The sequence below is a fragment of the Ictalurus furcatus genome, chromosome 25 (assembly GCF_023375685.1).
Source record: "Ictalurus furcatus strain D&B chromosome 25, Billie_1.0, whole genome shotgun sequence".
Taxonomy (NCBI): Eukaryota; Metazoa; Chordata; class Actinopteri; order Siluriformes; family Ictaluridae; genus Ictalurus; species Ictalurus furcatus.
Window position 1 is genome coordinate 5,286,914 of NC_071279.1, and position 22,861 is coordinate 5,309,774.

At 42.0% G+C, this 22,861-nt stretch overlaps 1 protein-coding gene across 1 annotated transcript in view; it reads left to right on the plus strand.

Moving 5' to 3' along the window:
* Positions 1–22,861, plus strand: part of LOC128600966 (protein FAM102B-like) — a 51,817-nt gene that overhangs the window by 20,193 nt on the left and 8,763 nt on the right. Inside the window, exons 5-10 of the mRNA XM_053613790.1 lie at positions 924–970; positions 5,334–5,437; positions 11,613–11,708; positions 13,677–13,884; positions 17,869–18,005; positions 18,087–18,156. Coding sequence (XP_053469765.1) covers positions 924–970; positions 5,334–5,437; positions 11,613–11,708; positions 13,677–13,884; positions 17,869–18,005; positions 18,087–18,156 — 662 coding nt within the window. The remainder of the gene's footprint in view (positions 1–923; positions 971–5,333; positions 5,438–11,612; positions 11,709–13,676; positions 13,885–17,868; positions 18,006–18,086; positions 18,157–22,861) is intronic.

Below are 22,861 nucleotides of genomic sequence, written 5' to 3' on the forward strand. Positions count from 1 at the left end.
AAAGGATAAACTAAAAGTAAGACCAGAGAGCTGTCTATTGTAGAATTTATCTTTATTGATGATTAACTCATGATGGTAGCAGCAGAATGAATTCATATGATTACAGAAAAATTCTTCCTGCCAATTTACAAAAGAAATGCATCCAATATAATTGGGAGGAACTGCGAACTCAACAAAGGACTTTATCAGGGGGAAAAAGTGGAAGGTTTTAGACTGGCCAAGTCAATCACCAGACCCTAACCCAATTGAGTAGCATTTCACCTCCTGAGGAGGAGACTGAAAGGAGGTGCAGTTACAGATGCACTGATTTTATGCAGTTATTGCAAGCAAGGGATATGCAACCAAATATTAAGTGTTATTTACTTTAATTCACTGTTAGACTTTCTGTTCCAATTATTTTGCTCACCTAAAAATTGGGTGGTCTTCCACCAAAGGTGCCACGTTCTAAGTTGTTTAACACATCTAGATGTAAATATCAGGAAATGAAAGCTAAAATTCTTATCTACCGTTTCATTTATTCTTTGATCTTAAACCCAAATGTCTTCAGTATGTAACAAAAACAAAAGAATTGGATAAAGAGGTCTGTGAAGAATACTTAATCCAGAATTCACACAACCTCAAAGTGGTGCAACCTCACTATTTACCTAAATCATTTACAAAATACCTGCCTAATACAATACAATATTTAACTTTAAATTGTTTTTAATTGAGCAAAAGTCTGTAAAATGCACAGTACTAAAGTACATACAGTGCTTACAGGTAATAATAGACTACATAATAGTTACTCCATTTCCAGAAGTTTATCTGTCCTATATACCTGCCATATTATATTTTTAAACATTGATGCCATGAGTAATTTTAAGAACTCTGTAAGCTTGGAGTTTTTCTCTAAATTGTTTTTGTGTGCCCCTTTATCATTTCAGGTGATCATCTGTACTCATCTTATGTCTGGAGACCCCTGTTTCAAAACGTGAGTGTTTTGCAAACCTAGTCCTGGTTCTTTTGAGTTTTAGTTCAAGTTGGTCTTTAGTGGTCTGGTGCAGTTTTGTCAAGGTATGGATAAGAAACAAAGATGTGAAGAAATTGAGGTGAAATTTTTGGAACGGTCTTATTTATACTGTATATACAAGTAATCACCAACTGCACATTGTGTTTTCATTTACAGTATTATTCTCATTTGGAATTCTTACTAAAAAGCCCTGAAAGAGAGGCTTTCTTGTGAGCCAAGTACTTCGCCAGACTTGAAATAATTAATGAGGTCATTGATTAGGGAAAGAAGTGCTTCCATCCAGTAGCTTTCCAGAGAGGTGGCACTCTACAATTAGTCTTTTGTCAAATGCTCAGCATGTACTTTCTTTGTGTTCATTGGTACCATAACAAGACCACTGCCATGTCAAAGAAAACATTTCCCAAATAAGCCACTGCTGGATAGAGCGGTGCATGTTCCCATGCAACACACAAACTGATTGACAGCCCATAGTAAGTGTAATGGTTTAAATTTAATGAAGGATTGCTAGAGTTGGAACCTTGTTCACCAATTACTAAAGCCAGAAGACACTTGTTGGGGGTGTATTTAATACAGATTCAGTTTCTAGGTAATTAGTTTCTAGGTAATTCAAAATTTTGATCTAATGGAGCAATGATGATGGGTTTCACTCACTTGTTAGTGTTGCCTGAATCCAGTCCGGTGTCGACATTCCTGTTGCCCCATATACAGGCTCTATATAGAACAGACTATAAATAGAGAGTGAGGGAATGATTTCATACAGCACAGTTCTTAACGTCCATGTTCAAATGATATCTCAAAGCTTCCCAAATGAACTGAACTGATTGCATTGCAGGAGCAGACAGATAAAAAGGTTTAGGTCTAAAAGTTAGAAGTCTGTTTTATGTAGCTATTTTCTTATATCCTTCAAATTCCTGTGGCGTATATGTTGTCCCAGAATATACATTTGGATTTTAGAATCTCTGAGAGGTTGCACTGTATTACTATTATATGAAATTTGTCACTCCTGGTAACATTTCAAAATATTAGCACACATAACCTGTTTTCAGTATTTCTAATATTCATTGGTTAAATAATTAAATGAAACAAAAGGAGCTATCGAGTGAAACTCACTAACACCATTTGTAAATCAAGCGACCCCATATTGTGACCCCTACTTTGAAAACTCCTGATTTAACTCTATTACTTTTCATAACCAAGATTTTAAAAGCATAGCATAGGTATATGTTATGTATTTAGCACACATAGGTATTTGGAGTTTGGAAGCCTGCAGTAATTGGGATCTTTTCCAGTCTGATTAAAGGCTATGCCAAATCTGATTTCATTTAAAATGGATATGATGATCAAATTAAAATGTGGCTTGTGTTTGCAGGCATGTTATAAAATTTTGGTGGGAAACAAACAGTTATGATCTTGTGGGGACATTTGACTGGTTCTCACAAGGAAAACTGCTTTAAAACAGTTTTTAAAAAATAAAACAAAAAGCCAAAATGTTTTCTTTTGGTTACTGAGGTTAAGGATGATTTTAGAATTAGCTTTAGTCATGGCATTAATTAATAGTAATAATTCAAAAAGTAATTAAATAGCATATGATTGATTGATGGATTAAATTTAATTAAATAGCATAAATAATTATGTCAGTGGAATGTCCACATTGTAGTTAATAAGGTAAAAACTGGGTGTTACATAACGAGACTATAGCGGATAGCCAAGTGCAGATCAAAGTCTTTATTCCAAACATAAAGTCCATAAACATAAGCAGAGATATATGGTCCGAAGCATGATGCGAGATTCAAGGCATTAAACCAAAACAGGACACAAGAGCAAGACCGCTTAGCATGAAGGTGGCTAACACATACATAACGTAGTTAAATGTACTCAAGCCTGTTTATCATTTAACAAGAAGTGAGGCATGAAACATGAACCTAGCACAGGGCATGGAAACACTACCACTTAGCATCTAGGTCAGGGGTGGGCAAGCTTATCCGGAAAGGGCCGGTGTGTGTACAGGTTTTCATTCCAACCAAGCAGAAGCCACACCTGAATCTATTGAAAGCCAAGATCAACTGATTAAACAGGTGGAATCAGGTGTGCCTCCTGCTCGGTTGGAATGAAAACCTGCACCCACACTGGCCCTTTCCAGATAAGATTGCCCACCCCTGATCTAGGTAGTTTGACTCCACATGGGTGTTATCATTTAACTAGAGCTGAGGCATGAAACATGAAACTAAAACAGTACATGGAAAACTTACCGCGTGGCACAATTACACATTTACCATTTAATACTGCGCAAAGTGCGCAGCAACACGAGGGCTTTAAATAACTAATGTAATTTACCTTAAATGCTGACAGCTGGTAACAACTAATACACACCCTCGAAAAACAACCAATGACTAAACAAGGAGGAGACAAAACAGCAACAAACGCACGTGTCCATTGTAAACAAAGTCTCCATAGTTCCTGTGTAACCCATGAGCATGTGCTTGCTCTGGTTTGTGCACGCACCCTCCCGCTCTCCGTGCATGTCGCCGCCACAGCAAAGAACACTCCCCTCCAATGGCGGTCCTGGTCCCCTGGGTAATCTGTCCTTTGCTGCCCCAGGAGACTGAGCGGCCTCCACCGTAAAGCAGACTGGCGGAACCCCTACTTTGGGCGGCACAGCTTCCTCGGCGGGACAGGATGGTGGGACAGCTTCCTCCGCGGGACAGGACAGCGGGGAGGTCTCCTCAGCAAGGCAGCGGGGCGGCCTCCTCAGCAGCTGAGACCTCCCCGCGGGTCTCCAGCTGGAGCTCTGAGGTCACCCCGTTGACCTCAGGCTGGGTCCCCGAGCTCGCCTCGTTGACCTCGGGCTGGGGCCCCAAGGTCGCCACGTTGACCGCAGGCTGGGGCTTCGAGGTCACCTTGTTGACCTCGGGCTGGGGCCCCGAGGTCACCAAGTTGACTTCAGGCGGGAGCTCCGGAGCCGAAACCTCCTCGTGCTGCTTGCATTGCGCAGTGTAGTCCTCTGGCAGCGGGGAGCCCCAGTAATTCGTGTGGCTCTGCTGCCTGCATAGCGCAGTGTAGTCCTCCGGCAGTGGGAATCCCCAGTAATTCGTGTGGCTCTGTTGCCTGCATAGTGCAGTGTAGTCCTCCGGCAGCGGGGACGGGGGAAATTGCGCGGGGGACGACGTGGCGCATGGCCTGGCTTGCGGCAGCAGTGCTCTTTGCTCCATTAAGTGATCGATCTGATGTAGGCGTTCGTTTATTGCGTTACTCTGTACGTAAAAAGATCGATGCCACTCCGCAAACGAGGCAGCCCCGATCCATGTTTATCCGCTGCTTCCGCGTTGTGTGTGCAGTACTCTGTTACATACGGACTCTAAACGGAAGCAAGTGCAGATCAAAGTCTTTATTCCAAACACAAAGTCCATAAACATGAGCAGACATACGCGGTCCGAAGCATGAAGAGAGATTCAAGGCATGAAACCAAAACAAGACACAAGAGCAAGACCACTTAGCATGAAGGTGGCTAACACATACGTAACGTACTTAAATGTAGTCAAGCCTGTTTATCATTTAACGAGAACTGAGGCATGAAACATGAACCTAGAACAGGGCATGGAAACACTACCGCTTAGCATCTAGGTAGCTAACACCCATGTGGAGTCAATCATTTAACTAGAGCTGAGGCATGAAACATGAAACTAAAACAGGACGGAAAACCTACTGCGTGACACAATTACACATTTACCATTTAATACTGCGCAAAGTGCGCAGCAACACGAGGGCTTTAAATAACAAATGTAATTTACCTTAAATGCTGACAGCTGGTAACAACTAATACACACCCTCGAAAAACAACCAATGACTAAACAAGGAGGAGACAAAACGGACACAAATTCACGTGTCCATTGTAAACAAAGTCTCCATAGTTCCTGCGTAACGCGCTCTGGTTCGTGCACGCACCCTCCGGCTTTCCGTGCACGTCGCTGCCGCAGCACCATCTACCGGCGAGATCGTGACACTGGGACAAGAGCCTTTTTTCATGTCATTTTTCAGCTAAATTCTGTCACTCTGTCTATTATAATACCATAAAAGAGCTATTCTGAATATAATATAATTCTGAGTAATATCAATTCATAGTCAACCTCTCAGGGGTACAAAACAAATTGTTTTGGAACATTTTTTAAAACACAAATTATTATTATTATTATTATTATTATTTATTTATTTATTTATTTTTTAGGGCCTGGGGCATAGTGGGCTGTGTCTATATGCGTGTGTATAGCATATGTGCATGTTTATATGGGATTTGTAGACTCTTACATTTCCTCTATCTCCATACAAGACCTCCATCTACTGCCACAGTGATCGGGATCCAGGGAAATGAAGAGTGTCTGCTGGAAGAGCGAAGAGGTGGAGAAACCCAGAAACCCTTTCTGGGGCTCTCAGGTATGTCAACTCCTATGAATGTGGTTAAAGATAAATATGTGAGACTTCTGACTGGCACAACAGGAGAGCTTTGCCCTATTGTTCAAATCTCAACAATACCACAGCCATCCATGGCAGGAAGTCGAATAAAGGTAAATTGGCCCTGCTGTCCTGGTGGGAGAATAACATTGTTGTCATTATTCTCTCTTCCCTGTCAATCAGAACGACGCTGACCACTCGTAGGCATCTGTGAGCTCATGTATATGGCAGATGGCAGTTAAAACTCTCCTTCAAGTACTGCTCTATGATGTAGCATGAGCAGTAGTTCCACAAAATGTGGTGGCAGAGCTGTAGATGAGGTGGCAGAGCTGTAAATGTCTTACATCCTTTTCCTTAATTGGTTGGTAGCTTTTGCGCAGGGGAGAACTGCTAGGTGTGAGTTAAAGTAGTCCAGTCTTGAGATGACGAGACTGAACAAGCACCTGATTGGCTCTTGTGGATAGAAGTAACTGGTCTACTCCACGATTATGTGCAGTGTTAGATGGTGAGAGCTGAGAGTTGTCCAGGGAGTTTAGGATCTTGATGTCCGGATACATCTACAGGGATGTATAGCAGCTCAGTTTAGATGGGATTTAGTTTCAGCTGATGAGCTGCCATCCATGTTGAGATGTTTGCCAGACATGCTGTGATCCATATAGAAACACGTTTGTCTGAGAGAAAAAAGGAGAGGATGAGTTCAATTTCATCAGCATAGCAGTGGTATATAAACTCATGTGAGGATATGACGTCACAGAGAGAGTGGGTAGGAGAACAGAAGATTGCTCAGTCTTCTGAGTCAGTCTTCTTTCTTCTTGAGTATTTTGGGACACCAGTGGAGCGTCTGCATGGAGCAGATGTGGATCTCCTCCTAGTGGCATGAAGCTTCTCAGTAACAGCTACCAAGGCAGTTTCTGTGCATTATACCACTTGTAACCCTTGCCATCTTGAAGGCAGTGGCTACGTGACCAGATGTTATGGAGTCTTTTAGGATGGAAGTGATGAAGGGGAATAGGCCTTGTAAGATATTCTGGAGTATTGTTAATCTGGAGGAAGGGATGGATTCCAGCAGGAAGATGGTGTGATTGCTGGACAAGAACAAGAGAAAAATGTGCTAAGTAAATAGGAGGGGGGAGATTGATTGTGTTGTGTAGGAATAGGGATATAAGAGAGAGCTGATTTTGCTGATCTTCTCATCAAAAAAGGCAGCAGATATGTCAGCAGTCAAGGAAGAGGAGTGTTGAAAATTGAAGAAAAAATATTATGGAGCTGATGCAGCATCAGATGCATCCAGTTTTCTGTTGTAGAGGGATGTCTTTGCAGCGGTCACAGATTGTCCTCCAGTTGCTCTAAAGCACTTCTACCAGCCAAGGAGTGGGGAAAGAAGACATTCTAGGTCTTGAAAGAGGAGGTCAGTGGATGACTAAAGTAAAAAGAGAAAAATATTAGTGGCTGATTGAAGTAGTAGAGAGGAAAATGAGTGCGGGTGTGTCAGGGGTGTTAGGATACAGGAATCTATGGAGGAATATGAGAGCTACCACTGGGGGCAGTGGTAGCTCAGTGGTTAAGGTGTTGGTCTACTGCTCAGGAGGCTGTGAGTTCAAGCTGCCACTGTTGGGCCCTTGAGCAAGGTCCTTAACCTTCAGTTGCTCAGATGTATGAATGAGATAAATGTAAGTCACTCTGGATAAGGGTGTCTGCCAAATACCATAAATGTAATATACACTGGTGAATTTTGGGGTGGCTGTGGCTCAGGTGGTAGAGCGGGTTGTCCACTAATCGTAGGGTTGGCGGTTCGATTCCCGGCCCACGTGAATCCACATGCTGACGTGTCCTTGGGCAAGACTCTGAACCCCAAGTTACTCCCGATGGCAAGTCAGCGCCTTGCATGGCAGCTCTGCTACCACTGATGTGTGAATGGGTGGATGACACACAGTGTAAAGCACTTTGGATAAAAGCGCTATATAAGTGCACCACTTACCATTTAGTTTGCAGCAAAGGCTCTTACAGGAAGCTCCAGAGAGGAGGGGGGAAGGGAGGATGAGTGGGGGGGGGGGGGGGGGTGCAGCACTGGTCTTCCCAATCAGAAGCTGTGCTACAGGACGCGGTCGATGATTGGGACTGGGACAGTTCTGCTGTCAACGAGTTTACGGATGTAGCAGTTGGCTTTGTTAGCATGCTAATTGAGGATACAACACACACAATAAGGACTTTCTCAAATCAGAAACCATGGGTGGATAATACTATCCGAGCCACGTTGAAGCGTGCACAGCCGCAAACAATGCAGGGTATGCTACACTCTCTAACACACAGTAAAAGCCGCTAAACTCTGGTACAAGGAGTGACCCCCGACGCATGTAGCAGAGACTGAGGACAATCGGCGCCTTCAGAGGCAAATCCACCGCCACAGTGAGAGCTGACTGGATGATGGATGATGAGCTGAACACTTTATGCGTGTTTTGAGGCTAGCCGCACTACTACTAGCCTGCCGACTAGCGCTACAGAAAGAAGCAGCTCTGTTAGTGATGAGAGCACGATCACCATCTCGGAGAATGAGATTCAGAGGGCTCTGAAGTGTGTGAATATCAGGAAAGCAGCTGGCCCTGATGGCAATTCTGGCCGTGTACTGAGATCCTGCACTGATCAGCTAGCTGGCTTGTTCACTTCTATCTTCAACCAGTTCCTAGCTGAGTGTGTGGACCCCATCTGGTTTAAAAAATTGTCATTCCTGTGCCTAAGAACAATAAGCCCTCTTGCCTAAATGACTATAGTCTTGTAGTCTTAACATTGCTTGTCATGAAGGTTTTTGAGAGGCTTATGAAAAACTCCATCTGCTCCTGCACCCCTGAGACCATCGACCCACTCCAGTTTGCCTACCGACCCAATAGTTTCCTGGACTTCCTCACAGGCAGACCTAGTGAGAGTGAACCAGTTTACCTCCAGTACCATCACCCTGAGCACCGGCGTCCCACAAGTTTGTGTCCTGAGCTCCCTGCTCTACTCTCTCTACACATGTCCTCTCACAGCTCACCTCTGCCAGCTAAATATTTGATGTTAGAAAAGCTAATATCACCTTTTGTATATTTTTGTGTGAATACATTGGTGAATTCTTAGCTGTACTGCTGTGATAAAAGCCCATATACAGTCATGGGAAAAAATAAGTACACCCCATGGAAATTGTTGGCTTTTTTAAATATATTTGGACAAGCAAACATTTGATTATCTTTGAAACAGTGCCTATTAATAAAGTTGATATACTTGAACAAAACCACAACCAAATTAGCTTTTTAAATAATTTATTTAACAGAAATATCAATAGATGTGGTATTCTTGTATATTTTTTTATTTTATGGATTTGAAGGTGTGATAAATGTAAGGGTTTACTTATTTTTCCATGTGACTGATCTGTTTTTTTTTTTAATTTAAATTGGGAACATTACTACATACATATATTATAGTGCATATATTCCTAACATGCTGGGGTATGCAAAGAAAAGAATTTCACTGTGCTGTAATGTATACGTGATAAATAAAGACTCTTTATCATTACATAGTAAATGAAATCAAATGTCATTTCCTCTACCAACTGGACTGGGCTGAACCACAGTGTGGAACAAGAGATTATGTGTCTGTGATCAAACCAAACAGCCAGTTGAAGGTCATGGTCAGGATTCAAAATGACCAATCAAAGGAGCAGAGACATCAGCCACTGTCCCCGACTCCAAAGTGTCAAGTGTCAAGAATGTCTTATTTATTGGGAAGTGCACGTTTGGTGAAGAGGAGGTGTGTGCACAAGGATGTGTATGAGTATGAGATGAGTATCTTGGTGCCAGTCATTATTAAATTACTGTGGCAAAAACATAAAGTGGAGGCAGTGCTTAGTCCTCACCTCTTGGTCAGATTGGGCAGGGTTTCAGGCATTAGTGAGAGAAATGTTTGTGGATGGGTCCTGCAGTAGTGAGGCATGGTGTGGAATTTGTGCAACGTTTGCTGGGGAGGCAGCACCGGGGCCATCAACATCAGGTCCACCCCCCCCACCCTTGGTTGAGAATTTCCCCTTGGAGCAGTCTTGTAGCTGTAGGCTGGATAGTTTCCTTGCCTGAGTCAGGCGGTGGGGGTATTTGGCAGTGGGGGTATGATTGAGTGTCAGCTGTTAACAGCGAGGAGGTGGGTCAAACCGACAGGTAACGCATCACGCGTTCTATCCAGCCTACAGCTACAAGACTGCTCCAAGGGGAAATTCTCAACCAAGGGTGGGGGGGGTGGACCTGATGTTGATGGCCCCGGTGCTGCCTCCCCAGCAAACGTTGCACAAATTCCACACCATGCCTCACTACTGCAGGACCCATCCACAAACATTTCTCTCACTAATGCCTGAAACTAATGCCTAAAGATTCTCACCTGTCTTATTACTGCCAGTTTACTTATTGACTTAGTGACTTCTGTAACCGGCGAGAGAGTGTAAGTGAGTGTGTGTGTGTGTGTGTATGTGTGTGTGTGTGTGATACCGCTTGGCAGAGCTTGCAAGACAAGAACACATGCCAAGAAGCAGGAACTTGAAACTGATGAATACTTTTGTAGCATTTGTGAAAGTGGGAAATAAATGGCAGTATGTCTGCAATCATGCAGAACGTCATTATGGATACTTTAGATATTAAAGATACTAAAGTATTAAGCACTGTGAACTTCTTGTACATTGTACATGGTTTATTCTAAATATATCCCAATCTTTATACACTACCAGTCAGACATTTCGGCACTCATTCTCATACAAGTGGCTTTTTTTGGACTATTTTCTGTTATTTTAGAGTAATGATGAGCACATTAATACTATGAAATACCACGTATAGAATTACACAGCAGAGACACAGGAAAGCATTTTGCATAGGGGATGCTGGAATTTTAATCATACGCTATGAATTACAGTCAGCACTTTTTTTGTTTTAACAGATAATGTGTGTTGATTACAGGGAGTGTGTATATATATTTATATATGTGTGTGTGTGTGTGTATGTTTGTGTGTGTGTATATGTGTATATATATAATAACATTATATATACACAAACATGTAATCACAGAGACATTTATTTAATATTCATGGAAGGAGTGTTGGCGCTATAAAGAGTCAGTAAGTTTCCAGACAGAGGTTAATTCTGAGTGTGCGGCAGTTATATCTGTTATGCTGCAGATGTGACCATCGATTGTCTTGAAGGTGACCAGTGCCTGCGATTTCTCCAAATCTGTGATTTTTTTTTTTAAATAAACACAATTTCTGGCACAGTAATTTCAAACACTAATAGGCCCAGTGATTAGTCTACTGATATGTCAAAAGATTATTTGTTTATTTCTAAAGTTTTTAAAAAAAAGTATTATCCGGGCAGCTGTGGCTCAGGTGGTAGAGCGGGATGTCCACTAATCGTAGGGTTGGCGGTTCGATTCCTGGCCAACATGACTCCACATGCCGAAGTGTCCTTGGGCAAGACACTGAACCCCAAGTTGCTCCCGATGGCAAGTTAGCGCCCTGCATGGCAGCTCTGCTACCATTGGTGTGTGAGTGTGTGTGTGTGAATGGGTGAATGAGACACAGTGTAAAGCGCTTTGGATAAAAACGTTATACAAGTGCAGACCATTTACCATTTATTGCTCTAGTATGCACCACTCATTGCATTATGACATTGCACCAGAGTGAGCCTGTTATGCTGCACAGGTAACCATCCAAAGGCTTGAAGGTGACTGCTGCCTGCAATTTCTCCTTCTACAAAACAGTCAACAAATTCTCAATGTCCCTCAATTTAACAAGATCTGATTATGTACCATTTTTTCATAGTATTAGGACTTTATTCTCAAAATGTTTTTTTTTTTTTTTTCCAACAAATTATTTACATTTGTCTTGGTTACAAATTTCAAACATAAGTCTTTATAAAGTCTTTAAGGCAGTGAAAAATATATATGCTCAATTTAGTATTCTGACTGAGTGTGATTAACGAGAAATATGTTGGGGAATGTGTTGTGTGTTTGCTCCAATGATTAAGCTCTTTTCCCACAAGGGTCTACACCCATTATAGTTCAGCCTAATGTAGACTGTCCTGTTCAACACTTGTCAAGTGGAACATCAAAAAAGTTTTTATGTTTTGTTTAATAAAAGACCTTTTGTCTACAGAAACCACAGGAAAGTGTGGCTCTCTGTCAGAGGATCTGGGGGTGTGTGGTCATTCCCGAACCTCCAGCTATGCTAGTCAGCAATCTAAAGTATCAGGTAGGTGCTCTGTCTTGATTCTGTTCTTTCTCCTGACACATTTCTGGAATTGAGTCAGTGATTTTGAACCTCTATTTAAATTTGTGTTGCTTTTTACACATCTGTGTGTGTAAACATGAGATTAGTCTCTCCTGCTAAATGTGGTTTGTGTGTCGTGTCTGTCCTCCTCGCATCACAGTTGCTCTGGTGCTTACTGACAAGAGACAGCACACTCTGTGTATTTGAATGTTTCACATTCGATTAGGTCCATTTCACTTTAGCATCAGCCAGTTGTGAAAGAGCAGAAATAAACTTCTTTCCTGAACTCTGCCTAAAAGTGCAGAATAGTGTTGATTTATATTAAATTTAAGTTAAACAATAAAAAAGTGTTAAGAAGAAGAAGAGAAAGAGGGGCACCCCATTTGCTTGCATTTAGAAATGTGTGTGGAGGAATGGGATTTAAAAAATTTTTTTAACTAACAAAAGGGTCATTCCATTCCTTCTCTCTCATTACCTGTTGCATGACACTGATGTAAATACCACCTAATGTTGGTTTTAGGCCCTCGGCTGCTGAAGTCTGTAAAGCCTTTAGCTACAAATGCACAGGCTTGGCCTGCTGTGCTCATTTTCCAATGCGCACCAGCAGGGGAGGATGGGGATTTGAACTGGGATGATGTTGGGGGAAAAATGACACTGGAAGGACACTGGAAAATGGCACCATTGAAATATACGGATTCTAGAATTAAAATGTTTGATGATGAAATGATCATCAGACTAATATGTCTGCTAGTTGGGCTCAAAACATACAGAAATACTTGGTCATGACAGTCTGCAGGTTTGTCAAGGAAATTACCTAGAAGTAGCAGTAGCCAACTTGATAAATAAGGTAAATTTGGTAAGTACACGATATCATTGTTTTAATAAGTGTATGCAGTGGTTGAAAAAAAAAGTTTTCAGACTCACATTTATTCATTTTACATTTATTAATTTAGCAGACGCTTTAGCATTTAGCAGACTTAGGATACTTTTTTGCAGAACTTTTTTCTTTTTTTTTGACCACTGAATACATTACACTTATTGATCTGGCTACTTGTCTACTTGCCTTAATTGAACCTGCCGCTTCTAGCAGGATGTCATCCACTAGGCCTTTCCTTCTCATGTTTTGGTCTTTGCAAACCTGCAGATGCTCATGGCCAGGTATTTCTGTACACCGATTTGAGACAGATCAGAGCAGACATCCATCCATCCATTTTCTTATCCTTCACGGTTGCGGGGAACCTGGAGCCTATCACAGGGAGCATCGGGCACAAGGTGGGGTACACCCTGGACATTCACACACTACGGACACTTACTCACTATGCCAATCAGCACTCACTATGCCAATCAGCCTACCATGCATATATTTGGACTGGGAGAGGAAACCGGAGAACCTGGAGGAAACCCCCGCAGCATGTGGAGAACATGCAAACTCCGCACACACTGGGCAGCGGCGAACGTGCTAAGCACTAAGCCACCATGCGCCCATCAGCAGACATATTGGTGTTATTATATTTATGTCATCCTTATAGCCATGCAATCTTTGACATCTTTTAGCTATTTTTTCTTCATCTTTGCTGTTCAAATTCATGTATTAAAAAGGGTGCATTTTGCATTTTTTTTAGATTGTTTTTCTTATTTCTCAAGTGTTAAAATGGGCAAAATGAGATAAAACTAAAAATTCAGAATTTGGATGTTTGTTTTATATGAAACAATCTGGGTTTGTTTTGCAGAAATAAAACTTAAATGAAAAATGTTTTCTTTTTTTCTTTTCATTTCATAAATAGAAATGGATTGAACAGGTGAAAACTGGACTGAAATTAAATATATTTGGTCAGTCATGTCATTAGAGAGTATTTATATTTATTGCTATCATTACCTGTTCTAACTGTGCCTGGTGTTCAGGTGAAGTGTTACAGGTATGTCACATGTTTGTGTCCTCTCTCATTCCAGGCTACAGCTCGGGTCACTCTCGCTCCTCCAGCCTATCGGAGTTCACCCATAAGAGGAACACGTCAATTGATAGTGCATCTACAGGCATTGCTAGCATCCCTGAGCCCAGTGATGAGAGCCCGAGCTCCACAGCGCCTGCTGCTGCTGGCCTTGGAGCCTGTAGCACCCTGTCAGTAAACCCTGCTACACCAGACCGAACTTCCAGCAGGTCAGACATCAAATAGTTACACTATACAGTATAGGGTTTTAACAGCTAAGCTGGTAATCAGGACACCCTTCACAAGCTGTTAGAGGTTGATGAGAACAACCTGTTTTTTTTTTTTATCAGTCTTCAACTGTCCAGTTTCGGTTAGTCTATGCCAGGGGTCTCAGACTCGCGGCCCGGGGGCCAATTGCAGCCCGCGGAACGATATTTTGTGGCCCCCTACTTGAAATCAAAGCTTGTTGTTAGTGCGGCCCGCCCCCACTAACTTTTTCTCACATGCACCTGCGTGAGTCACTGCCCTGGGCGTTTTATATTTTTTAACACTTGTGGGCTACCATAGCTCAGGCTCGTGACAACAACACGAATTATCAACGTTGGTCACTTGAAACGTGTTTTGGGAGTGTTACCCAGTGCAAATACGTTTTTTTTGTCACCCAGTCATGTCTTTTTCAAAACATGCCGTGAAGAGAAAGGTTGGCGATGAGCACAGACAATTTCAGAAGAAGTGGGAAACGGAATATTTTTTTGTAGAGCACAGGGGCATTCCGACGTGTCTAATATGCACAGATAAAGTTGCGGTGCACAAGGAGTATAACATCAGACGTCATTACTCAACTAGACATGCTGAGGAGTATGCAAAATACCAGGGAGATGAGCGAGAGGACCGGGTCGCCAAACTTAAAACATGTCTACTGAGGCAACAAGATTTTTTCAAGAAAGCAAGCAAAGAGAGTGATGCAGCAGTCGAAGCTAGCTAAGTGGTGAGTGAGATGATTGCTAAGGCAGGAAAGCCATTCAAAGACGGCGAGTTCATCAAACAGTGCATGTTACAGGCTGCAAGTATAGTCTGTCCGGAAAAGAAAGGTCAGTTTAGCAACATCAGCCTTTCAGCCAACACAGTGGCAGAGGGCATTTCTGACCTGTCGGATAACATTTACGATCAACTGCGTGAGAAAGCTAGACATTTCCATTCATACTCAGTCGCTCTTGATGAGAGCACAGACGTCACTGACACTGCGCAGCTTGCAATATATGTCCGTGGTGTTGATGACAATTTTGAAGTGATGGAGGATTTGCTCACAGTAATTCCAATGCATGGCCAGACCACCGGTCAGGAGATATTCCGCCAGCTGTGTGATGCCATTGTGGATGCCGGCTTACTATGGAAGAGTTTTGCTGGAATAACAACCGACGGAGCGCCATCAATGACGGGGAGGAGAAATGGACTGGTGGCACTTGTTCAAAGAAAACTGGAAGAGGAGGGTGTGGAAGAGGCCATTGCTTTGCACTGCATTATCCATCAGCAGGCCCTTTGCAGCAAATGCCTTAAGTTTGACAATGTGATGTCTGACGTTGTGAAATGCATCAACCATATCAGATCCAGGGGCTTAAAGCACCGGCAGTTCCGCACCTTTTTGGAGGAAATAGAGTCAGCATATGAGGATGTGCTCTACTTCACCGAGGTACGTTGGCTTAGCAGGGGGGACGTCTTGAAGAGGTTTTTTGAGTTGAGAGCAGAAGTGAAAGCCTTCATGGATAAGGATGGGATGGCTGTTTCTGTACTAAGTGATCCCAAATGGCTAATAGACTTAGCTTTTCTTGTTGACATCACACAGGAGCTGAATGTACTGAACAAGAAGTTACAAGGCCAGGGCCAGCTTGTCAGTGTTGCATATGACAGTGTCAGAGCATTCTCCACAAAACTTGTGTTATGGAAAGCCCAGCTTTCTCAGACAAACCTCTGCCATTTCCCAGCATGCAAGGAGCTCATGGATTCAGGCATACCATTCAGTGGTGAGAAGTATGCTGATACCATTCTACAGCTACAGGAAGAATTTGATCACAGGTTTGCAGACTTCAAGACACACAGAGCCACGTTTCAAATTTTTGCTGACCCCTTCTCCTTCGATGTGGAAGATGCCCCCCCTGTGGTTCAGTTGGAGCTAATTGACCTGCAGTGCAGTTCTGAACTCAAAGCCAAGTTCAGGGAGGTGAGTGGAAAAACAGACAAGCTTGGACAATTTATGAGAGAATTGCCCCCCACGTTCCCTGAGCTTTCCAAGATGTTCAAGCGAATCATGTGCCTTTTTGGGAGCACCTATCTGTGCGAAAAGCTCTTCTCCACTATGAACTTTAATAAATCAAAGTTCAGGTCCAGACTTACAGATGAGCATCTTCGAGCCATACTGAGGGTCTCAGTTGCTTCCTCCCTCAAGCCAAATGAGGCTCAGCTGTGTAAGAGGAAGCGCTGCCAAGTCTCTGGCAGCAAGGAGTAGGAGGAAGTAAGAGAAACCTATGTTCTGAAGAACCGTTCATGTTCTGCATGTTCTGAATAGTTATTACTAAAGATTAAGAAGATTGGATCGGTTGTACTGTTTTTGGAATACTTGAAATCCTTTTTTTGTGGAATACTTGATGCGGCCCAGCCTCACCCATACTCTACCTCCAGCGGCCCCCAGGTAAATTGAGTTTGAGATCCCTGGTCTATGCCAATGATAGCCTCAGATTCTTGTTCTTGGCCAATGAGCCATCACATTAAAACACCTGCCTAATATCGTGCAGGTCTCCCTTGTGCTGCCAGAACAGCTCTGCGCCGTCGAGGCATGGACTCCACAAGACCTCTGAAGGTGTGCTCTGGCACCAAAACTTGTGCAGCAGATTTTAAGTACTGTAAGTTGTGAGGTGGCACCTCCATGGATCGGACTTGTTTGTCCAGCACATCCCACAGATGCTTGATTGGACTGAGATCTGGGGAATTTGGAGGCCATGTCAACATCCTGAACTGTTTGTCATGTTCCTCAAACTGTTCCTGTACAATTTTTGCAGTGTGGCAGAGCATATTGTCCTGCTGAAAGAGGCCACTGCCATTAGTGAATACTGTTGCCATGAAAGGGTGTACTTGGTCTGCAACAATGTTTAGGTAGGTGGTAAGTGTCAAAGTAACATCCACATGAATGCCAGGACCCAAGGTTTCCCAAAAGAACATTGCCCAGAGCATCACATGCCTTCTTCCCATCCTGGTGCCATCTCTTCCCCAGGTTAGCGACGCACATACACCCGGTTGTCCACATGATGTAAAAGAAAACATGATTCATCAGATCAAACCACCTCCTTCCATTGCTCCATGGTCCAGTTCTGATGATCACGTGCCCATTGTAGGTGGTTTCGGTGGTGGATCAGTATGGGCACTCTGTCTGATCTGTAGCTACGCAGCTCCATACACAGCAAGCTGTGATGCACTGTGTGTTCTGACACCTTTCTATCATAGACAGCATGAACTTTTTCAGCAATTTGGGATTGGACCAGATGGGCTAGCCTTCACTCCCCACTTGCATTAATGAGCCTTGGGTGCACATGACCCTGTCACTGGTTTACTGCTAGGTACTAACCACTGGATATGGGTAACACCCCACAAGAACTGCTGTTTTGGAGATACTCTGATCCAGTTGTCTAGCCATCGCAATTTGGGCCTTCTCAAAGTTTACTTGCTGCATAATATATCCCACCGCTTGACAGGTGTCAATGTAATGAGTTAATCAGTGGTATTCACTTTCCTGAGATGACATGAGGAAGAAACCTTGAGAGGAACTAGACTCAAAAGGGAACCCATTGTCATCTGGCTGACACCGGATAGTGTGATTATTAATAATTTCCCTTCTATAACTGTGTCCTATATAGTCAAAAAGTGCAATTGTGTAAACGGGAACTTATAGGCAACTTAAGAGTTGACAGAGGCCCCTGTTCACACAGGCATTTAATTTAATTTAAAAATGTGTCAATTTGACCCGGACGTTACAAAGTAAATGCACTTTAGTGATAAATCAGCATTGAATGAATAAAAACATTCCAATTCAAGACTTGTTTTCTGTTGATGCCACTTGAGTATCATTTTGAAACCATGCCTATTCCTTATCTAAGCCATACGAAGCCCAGTCTAGTGTTTGGTGGTTTTATAAAGTCATAGTTGATCGAGTTCCTCCCCTGCAGGCACCCAATGAAGCAGGATTCAATGGAATCACAACTGAAGCGCGTGGACGCAACTAGGGTTGATGCTGATGATGTGGTGGAGAAAATCCTGCAGAGCCAAGACTTCACCCCTGGCCTGTTTGACTCTAGCGCTGAAGGTAACCGTAGCAACTACCAGCCTGTCAGTCAGACCTCTTTATCGCTGAAGAAAAGCATCAACATTTAATATTGTGTTTCAGAGGAGGGTCTTCGTTTATTTGTGGGTCCTGGAGGAAGCACAGCACTTGGCAGCCATCATCTTCCTGTCAGGTAAAAATGTAGAAATCAGTTGTAAAGTGTTACAAATATCAGCAGAGAAACTACAATGTGAAAATAAAACACACTCTAAATGGGACACCATCACTCACAAGGGGATTTCTCTAAGCTAAATTAAGATAAACTAGTGATGGGATTTTGAATTTCAGATATGGTAAGGATCTCTGTTCTTCCATTCTGATCTTTCATATATGAAAAGCAGTTAAAGTGGATGTAAAGGCTACACATCCCTATTAAAATAACAGGTTTTTGTGATGTAAAAACATTAAACAAAGATACAGTCCCTTCCAAAACTATTAGAACGGCAATGGCAATTCATTTTATTTGCTGTAGACTGAAGACATTTGGGTTTGCGATCAAAAGATTAATTTGAGGAGAGAGTTTAGAATTTCAGCTTTCATTTCCTGATATTTATGTATAGATGTGTTACACAACATAGAACATAGCACAAAGTACAATTTGTATCTGACCACCCAATTTGTATGCAAGCAAAATGATTGGAACATGTGACTGACATATGTTTCTTGTTACCCAAGTGTGTCCTGTTAGATTGATTGTTTAAATAATAAATAGCTCTGAACATCTACTCTTGGTTTTAGCCTTCAATTTCACCTGTAAAGACTGCATTTGTTGTTAAAAAGGATAAGCCAACATGAAGATCAGAGAGCTGTCTATGGGAGAAATGCAGTGTCATTTTGAAGCTGTGACAAGAGGTAAAGTTAATCAGAGGCATTGCAAAAACATTGGGCATAAATAATACAACAATTTGGTACAATGTCCTGAAAACGAAAGAAACCACTGGTGTACTGAGCAACAGACAGTAGGCCAGTAAAAACAGTTGACGACAGAAACATTGTGAGAGCTGTGAAGAAAAACAACTCAAAACAACCCAACCCAAAACAACAGTCAGTGACATCACCAACAACCTCCACAGGACAGGGGTGAAGGTATCACAATCCACCGTTTGAAGAAGACTTCAAGAGCAGAAATATAGAGGCCATACCACAAGATACACACCACTCATCAGCAGTAAGAGACAGAAAGCCAGATTGGAATTTGCAAAGAAATATAGAGATGAGCGACAAAAGTTCTGGAACCGAGATGAACCATCACCAAAGTGATGGAAAGACCAAAGTGTGGATAAAGAAGGGATCTGCTCATGATCCAATACATACAAGCTCATCTGTGAAACATGGTGGAAGTAGTGTCATGGCTTGGGCTTGCATGGCTGCTTCTGGAACATTCTCACTAATCTTTATTGATGATGGAACTCATGATGGTAGCAGCAGAATGAATTCAGAAGTTTACAAGAACATTTTGCATCCCAATGTAGAGAGAAATGCATGCAAATTAATCGGGAGGAACTTCATCATGCAGCAGTACAATGATCCAAAACACACTGCCAATTCAACACAGGACTTTATCATGGGGAAAGTGGAAGGTTTTAGGCTGACCAAGTCAATCACCAGACCTTAACCCAATTTTCACCAGACCTTAACCCCCCAATTTCACCTCCAGGCTTTCAAAAGCAACACAAAAGAAGAAACCAACAGTTTGGCGTCAGTGAGTCACAGGCTTGATAAACAAGTGTTATTTACTTTCATTTACTTCGACTTATGTTCCTATACTTTTGCACACCCAAATATGGTGTGGTCTGATACAAAAGATTCTCTTTTTTATGTTGTTTAACACATTTAGATGTAAATATAAAAAAATATTGAAATGATCTGACATCATAAGCTCTCGTCTCATTGGTGTACAGCACAAACTAATTAATTGGCCTTGCTGTTTTGGAGGGGACTGTAAATAATTTTTCCACCTTTAATTGCAAGTTACAAAATTCAGGTGAAAAATAAACAGTATTTTTTAAGGAAAAGATAAAGAAAAAAATAATAACAATAACCTGGTTGTATTGGTAACCGGTAGCTCTGACTCGGCCATTCCAGAATGTTCATCTTCTGAAGCCACTACTTTGTTGCCCTGGATTTGTGCTTTGGTGCCAGAAGATGAAATTTTTCTTCATCTTCCGTTGTCAAGCAGAAGCCTGCGGGTTTTGTGCCAAAATAGAATGCCATTTGGATTTGACTAGAACCCCAGTCCCAGTGGAAGAGAAGCAGTCCCATAACGTGATGCTGCCACCCCATGTTTCACCATGGGTATGATGTTCTTTAGGCAATAAGCTGTATTGCTTTTGTGCCAGACGTAATGTCCATTAACAAAGTTGTTGTAAATTATTTTTAATTTTTTTTTTTCCTCAAATGGTCTCTAGCAACTCAATGTAATAACTGCACATAATGTAATAAGTATTGTACAGGGCTCCAGATGGTGACTAAAATGGTCGCCAATGCGACTAACTTTTTAATTTTGTGACCATGTTTTTTCTGCCAGTCGACAGTGGCCACCGTTACCCACAAACAAAATTTTAAAACAAATTAAATAGAAATGACCATACGTCTTGTTGTGTTAGGCTACTGAACTGTCATCTCCTCTTGCGCCTGCGTCTGCCTGCCCTATCGCGTGCACCCCTGTATGGTTTCCAATAAATAAACTCTGCACTCTTAGTGCTAGTTTAGTCGGTTTAGTCCGTTGGAATTTGAATTTATCCGTTATATGTAGGCTATCTAACTGCGTAGTTAACTAAACTTAGCCAGCTGACAAGAAAACGAAATGCGCAAACGAAAAATATCACTTTGTCATTCCCTGCCCGTCCAAACCCTGCCTCCTCTACATCACATGCCGACAATGTTGAGACCAACTTGACCAGTGAAAGTTGTTAAGTGACATTTGAGTCATCCCAGCCCGTTTCCATCGGTGTGCAATCTTTTACAGTTGATGACAGCCAAGCGCAGCGAGTTGAGTCTTCTTCTTCCGTCCCTGCGGCTCCCATCCCGACAAGACAGTTTAAATCAGCTTGGCTACAAGAATTCGTCTGGTTATGTTATGACAATAGGAAAATGTACTGCACCCTTTGTGCTCAAGCAGGACAAGATATTGCTGGTAAAACAGAGCTCATTAGCAGTTCGAGTCATTTTAAAAAAGAAACCATGAAGAAGCATGGTGACAGTAAAAAAACATAACGCCAGGGATTGTGTCATTGCTAGGTCTGCCCCTCGTTCCACCCCAATCGTGAAACCAGTGCAATGTGCTAGTGATAAAGTCACTGAAAAAGAGATGAGGGAATTGAAAATAAAATTCAATGCAGCCTACATGACTCAGCCTGAATAAGCAGGAAACTAAAAGTGAAAAAAAGAAACAAATGACTGGACATTTAAGTATTTACAGTAATATGATTCAATATGATATACTGAACATTGCACATATTGTGTATGTAAAGAATACATTGTGTAAACTATGGGAGGCAGAGTAAACAAAGGCAGACAGTACAGAAGGGAAAGAAAAGGCAGTGTGAGGTAGGGCTGCACAATTAATCGGATATCGATCGCGATTACGATTTTGACTGCCCACGATTAAATGAACATGATTGACTGCGATATTGACGTTTAAAGTTCGTCCTCCGCTCATATAAAACTCTGCTGTTTTCTCCACTCAAATCAAGCGCTTCCTACACTTACAGCCAATCACATAGAGCGGCGCAGGGCTGACGTCGTTTCGTAATGCCAAAACCCGGAAACGGGGTTAGCGCTCGGTCTGCCAGTTTCTCTGTGAGCTCCAGCGCTTGCGCGAGGGGAAATCATGACACTAGCTAGCACGATGCTAAATGGCACTTTAGGTTGTCGGGGACATTAAACATCATCACGCCGAATGGGAAAAAACTTTGCAGATAACCTCAGGGATATTCACTATATTTTGGATCCTGAAAATTTTAATTGGCGCCTAAATATTTTGGGTTTAGGAACCAATGGCTCCTAGATTTTTATTTTTTTTGCCTGGAGCCCTGTTGTATAATATAATGAAATGTACATAATATAATTTTAATAATTGTAATCACTTTCTAAAAATGTAATCAAATCTTGCACATAATGTAATAATGATTTTTGCATTGATAAATGTATTGTATTATAAACTCAACAAAAAACATTGTCATGTTGTAATAATTGTAATACTTTTTAAAAACATAAATACATTGGTATTCCTTGACAGTACATTTACTAAATCTAAATCTAGTCTTAATCTACCTATAAAATACACCTGATTTAAATATTCATGCAATTTTATATATATATATATATGTATATATATATATGTGTGTGTGTGTGTGTGTGTGTGTGTGTATATATATATATATATATATATATATATATATATATATATATATATATATGTATATATATATATATATATATATATATATATATATGTATATATATAGTAAGGGAATTAGCCCGGGGAAGGGCGGAGTACTTACTCGGTGCTGTCTGCAGTGAGGAGGCGTGTGTGGGTGAGTGTGAGAGGTTTTGTGGGGGTGTGGCTGGCGTTGCGATGCTCTCGAGGGCGTGTCGGGATTCCCAGGAAGTGTGTGGGGGTTTCCCGTGCCGTCATCCACCGTCATGTGTGATCTCACCAGCTGGCGTCTTCGTCCGCACCCGAACCTTCGGGAAAAGAATGAGAGAGAGAGATTAGAGAAATTATGTTGCCGTGTCTGAGGTCGGAATACCTTTATGCAGCGAAAGGACGCGCACGTGGTCTGTGAGTTAGTCCTCCCCATCGCACGGGCGGAAGAGCGTCCTCTTATACTCTT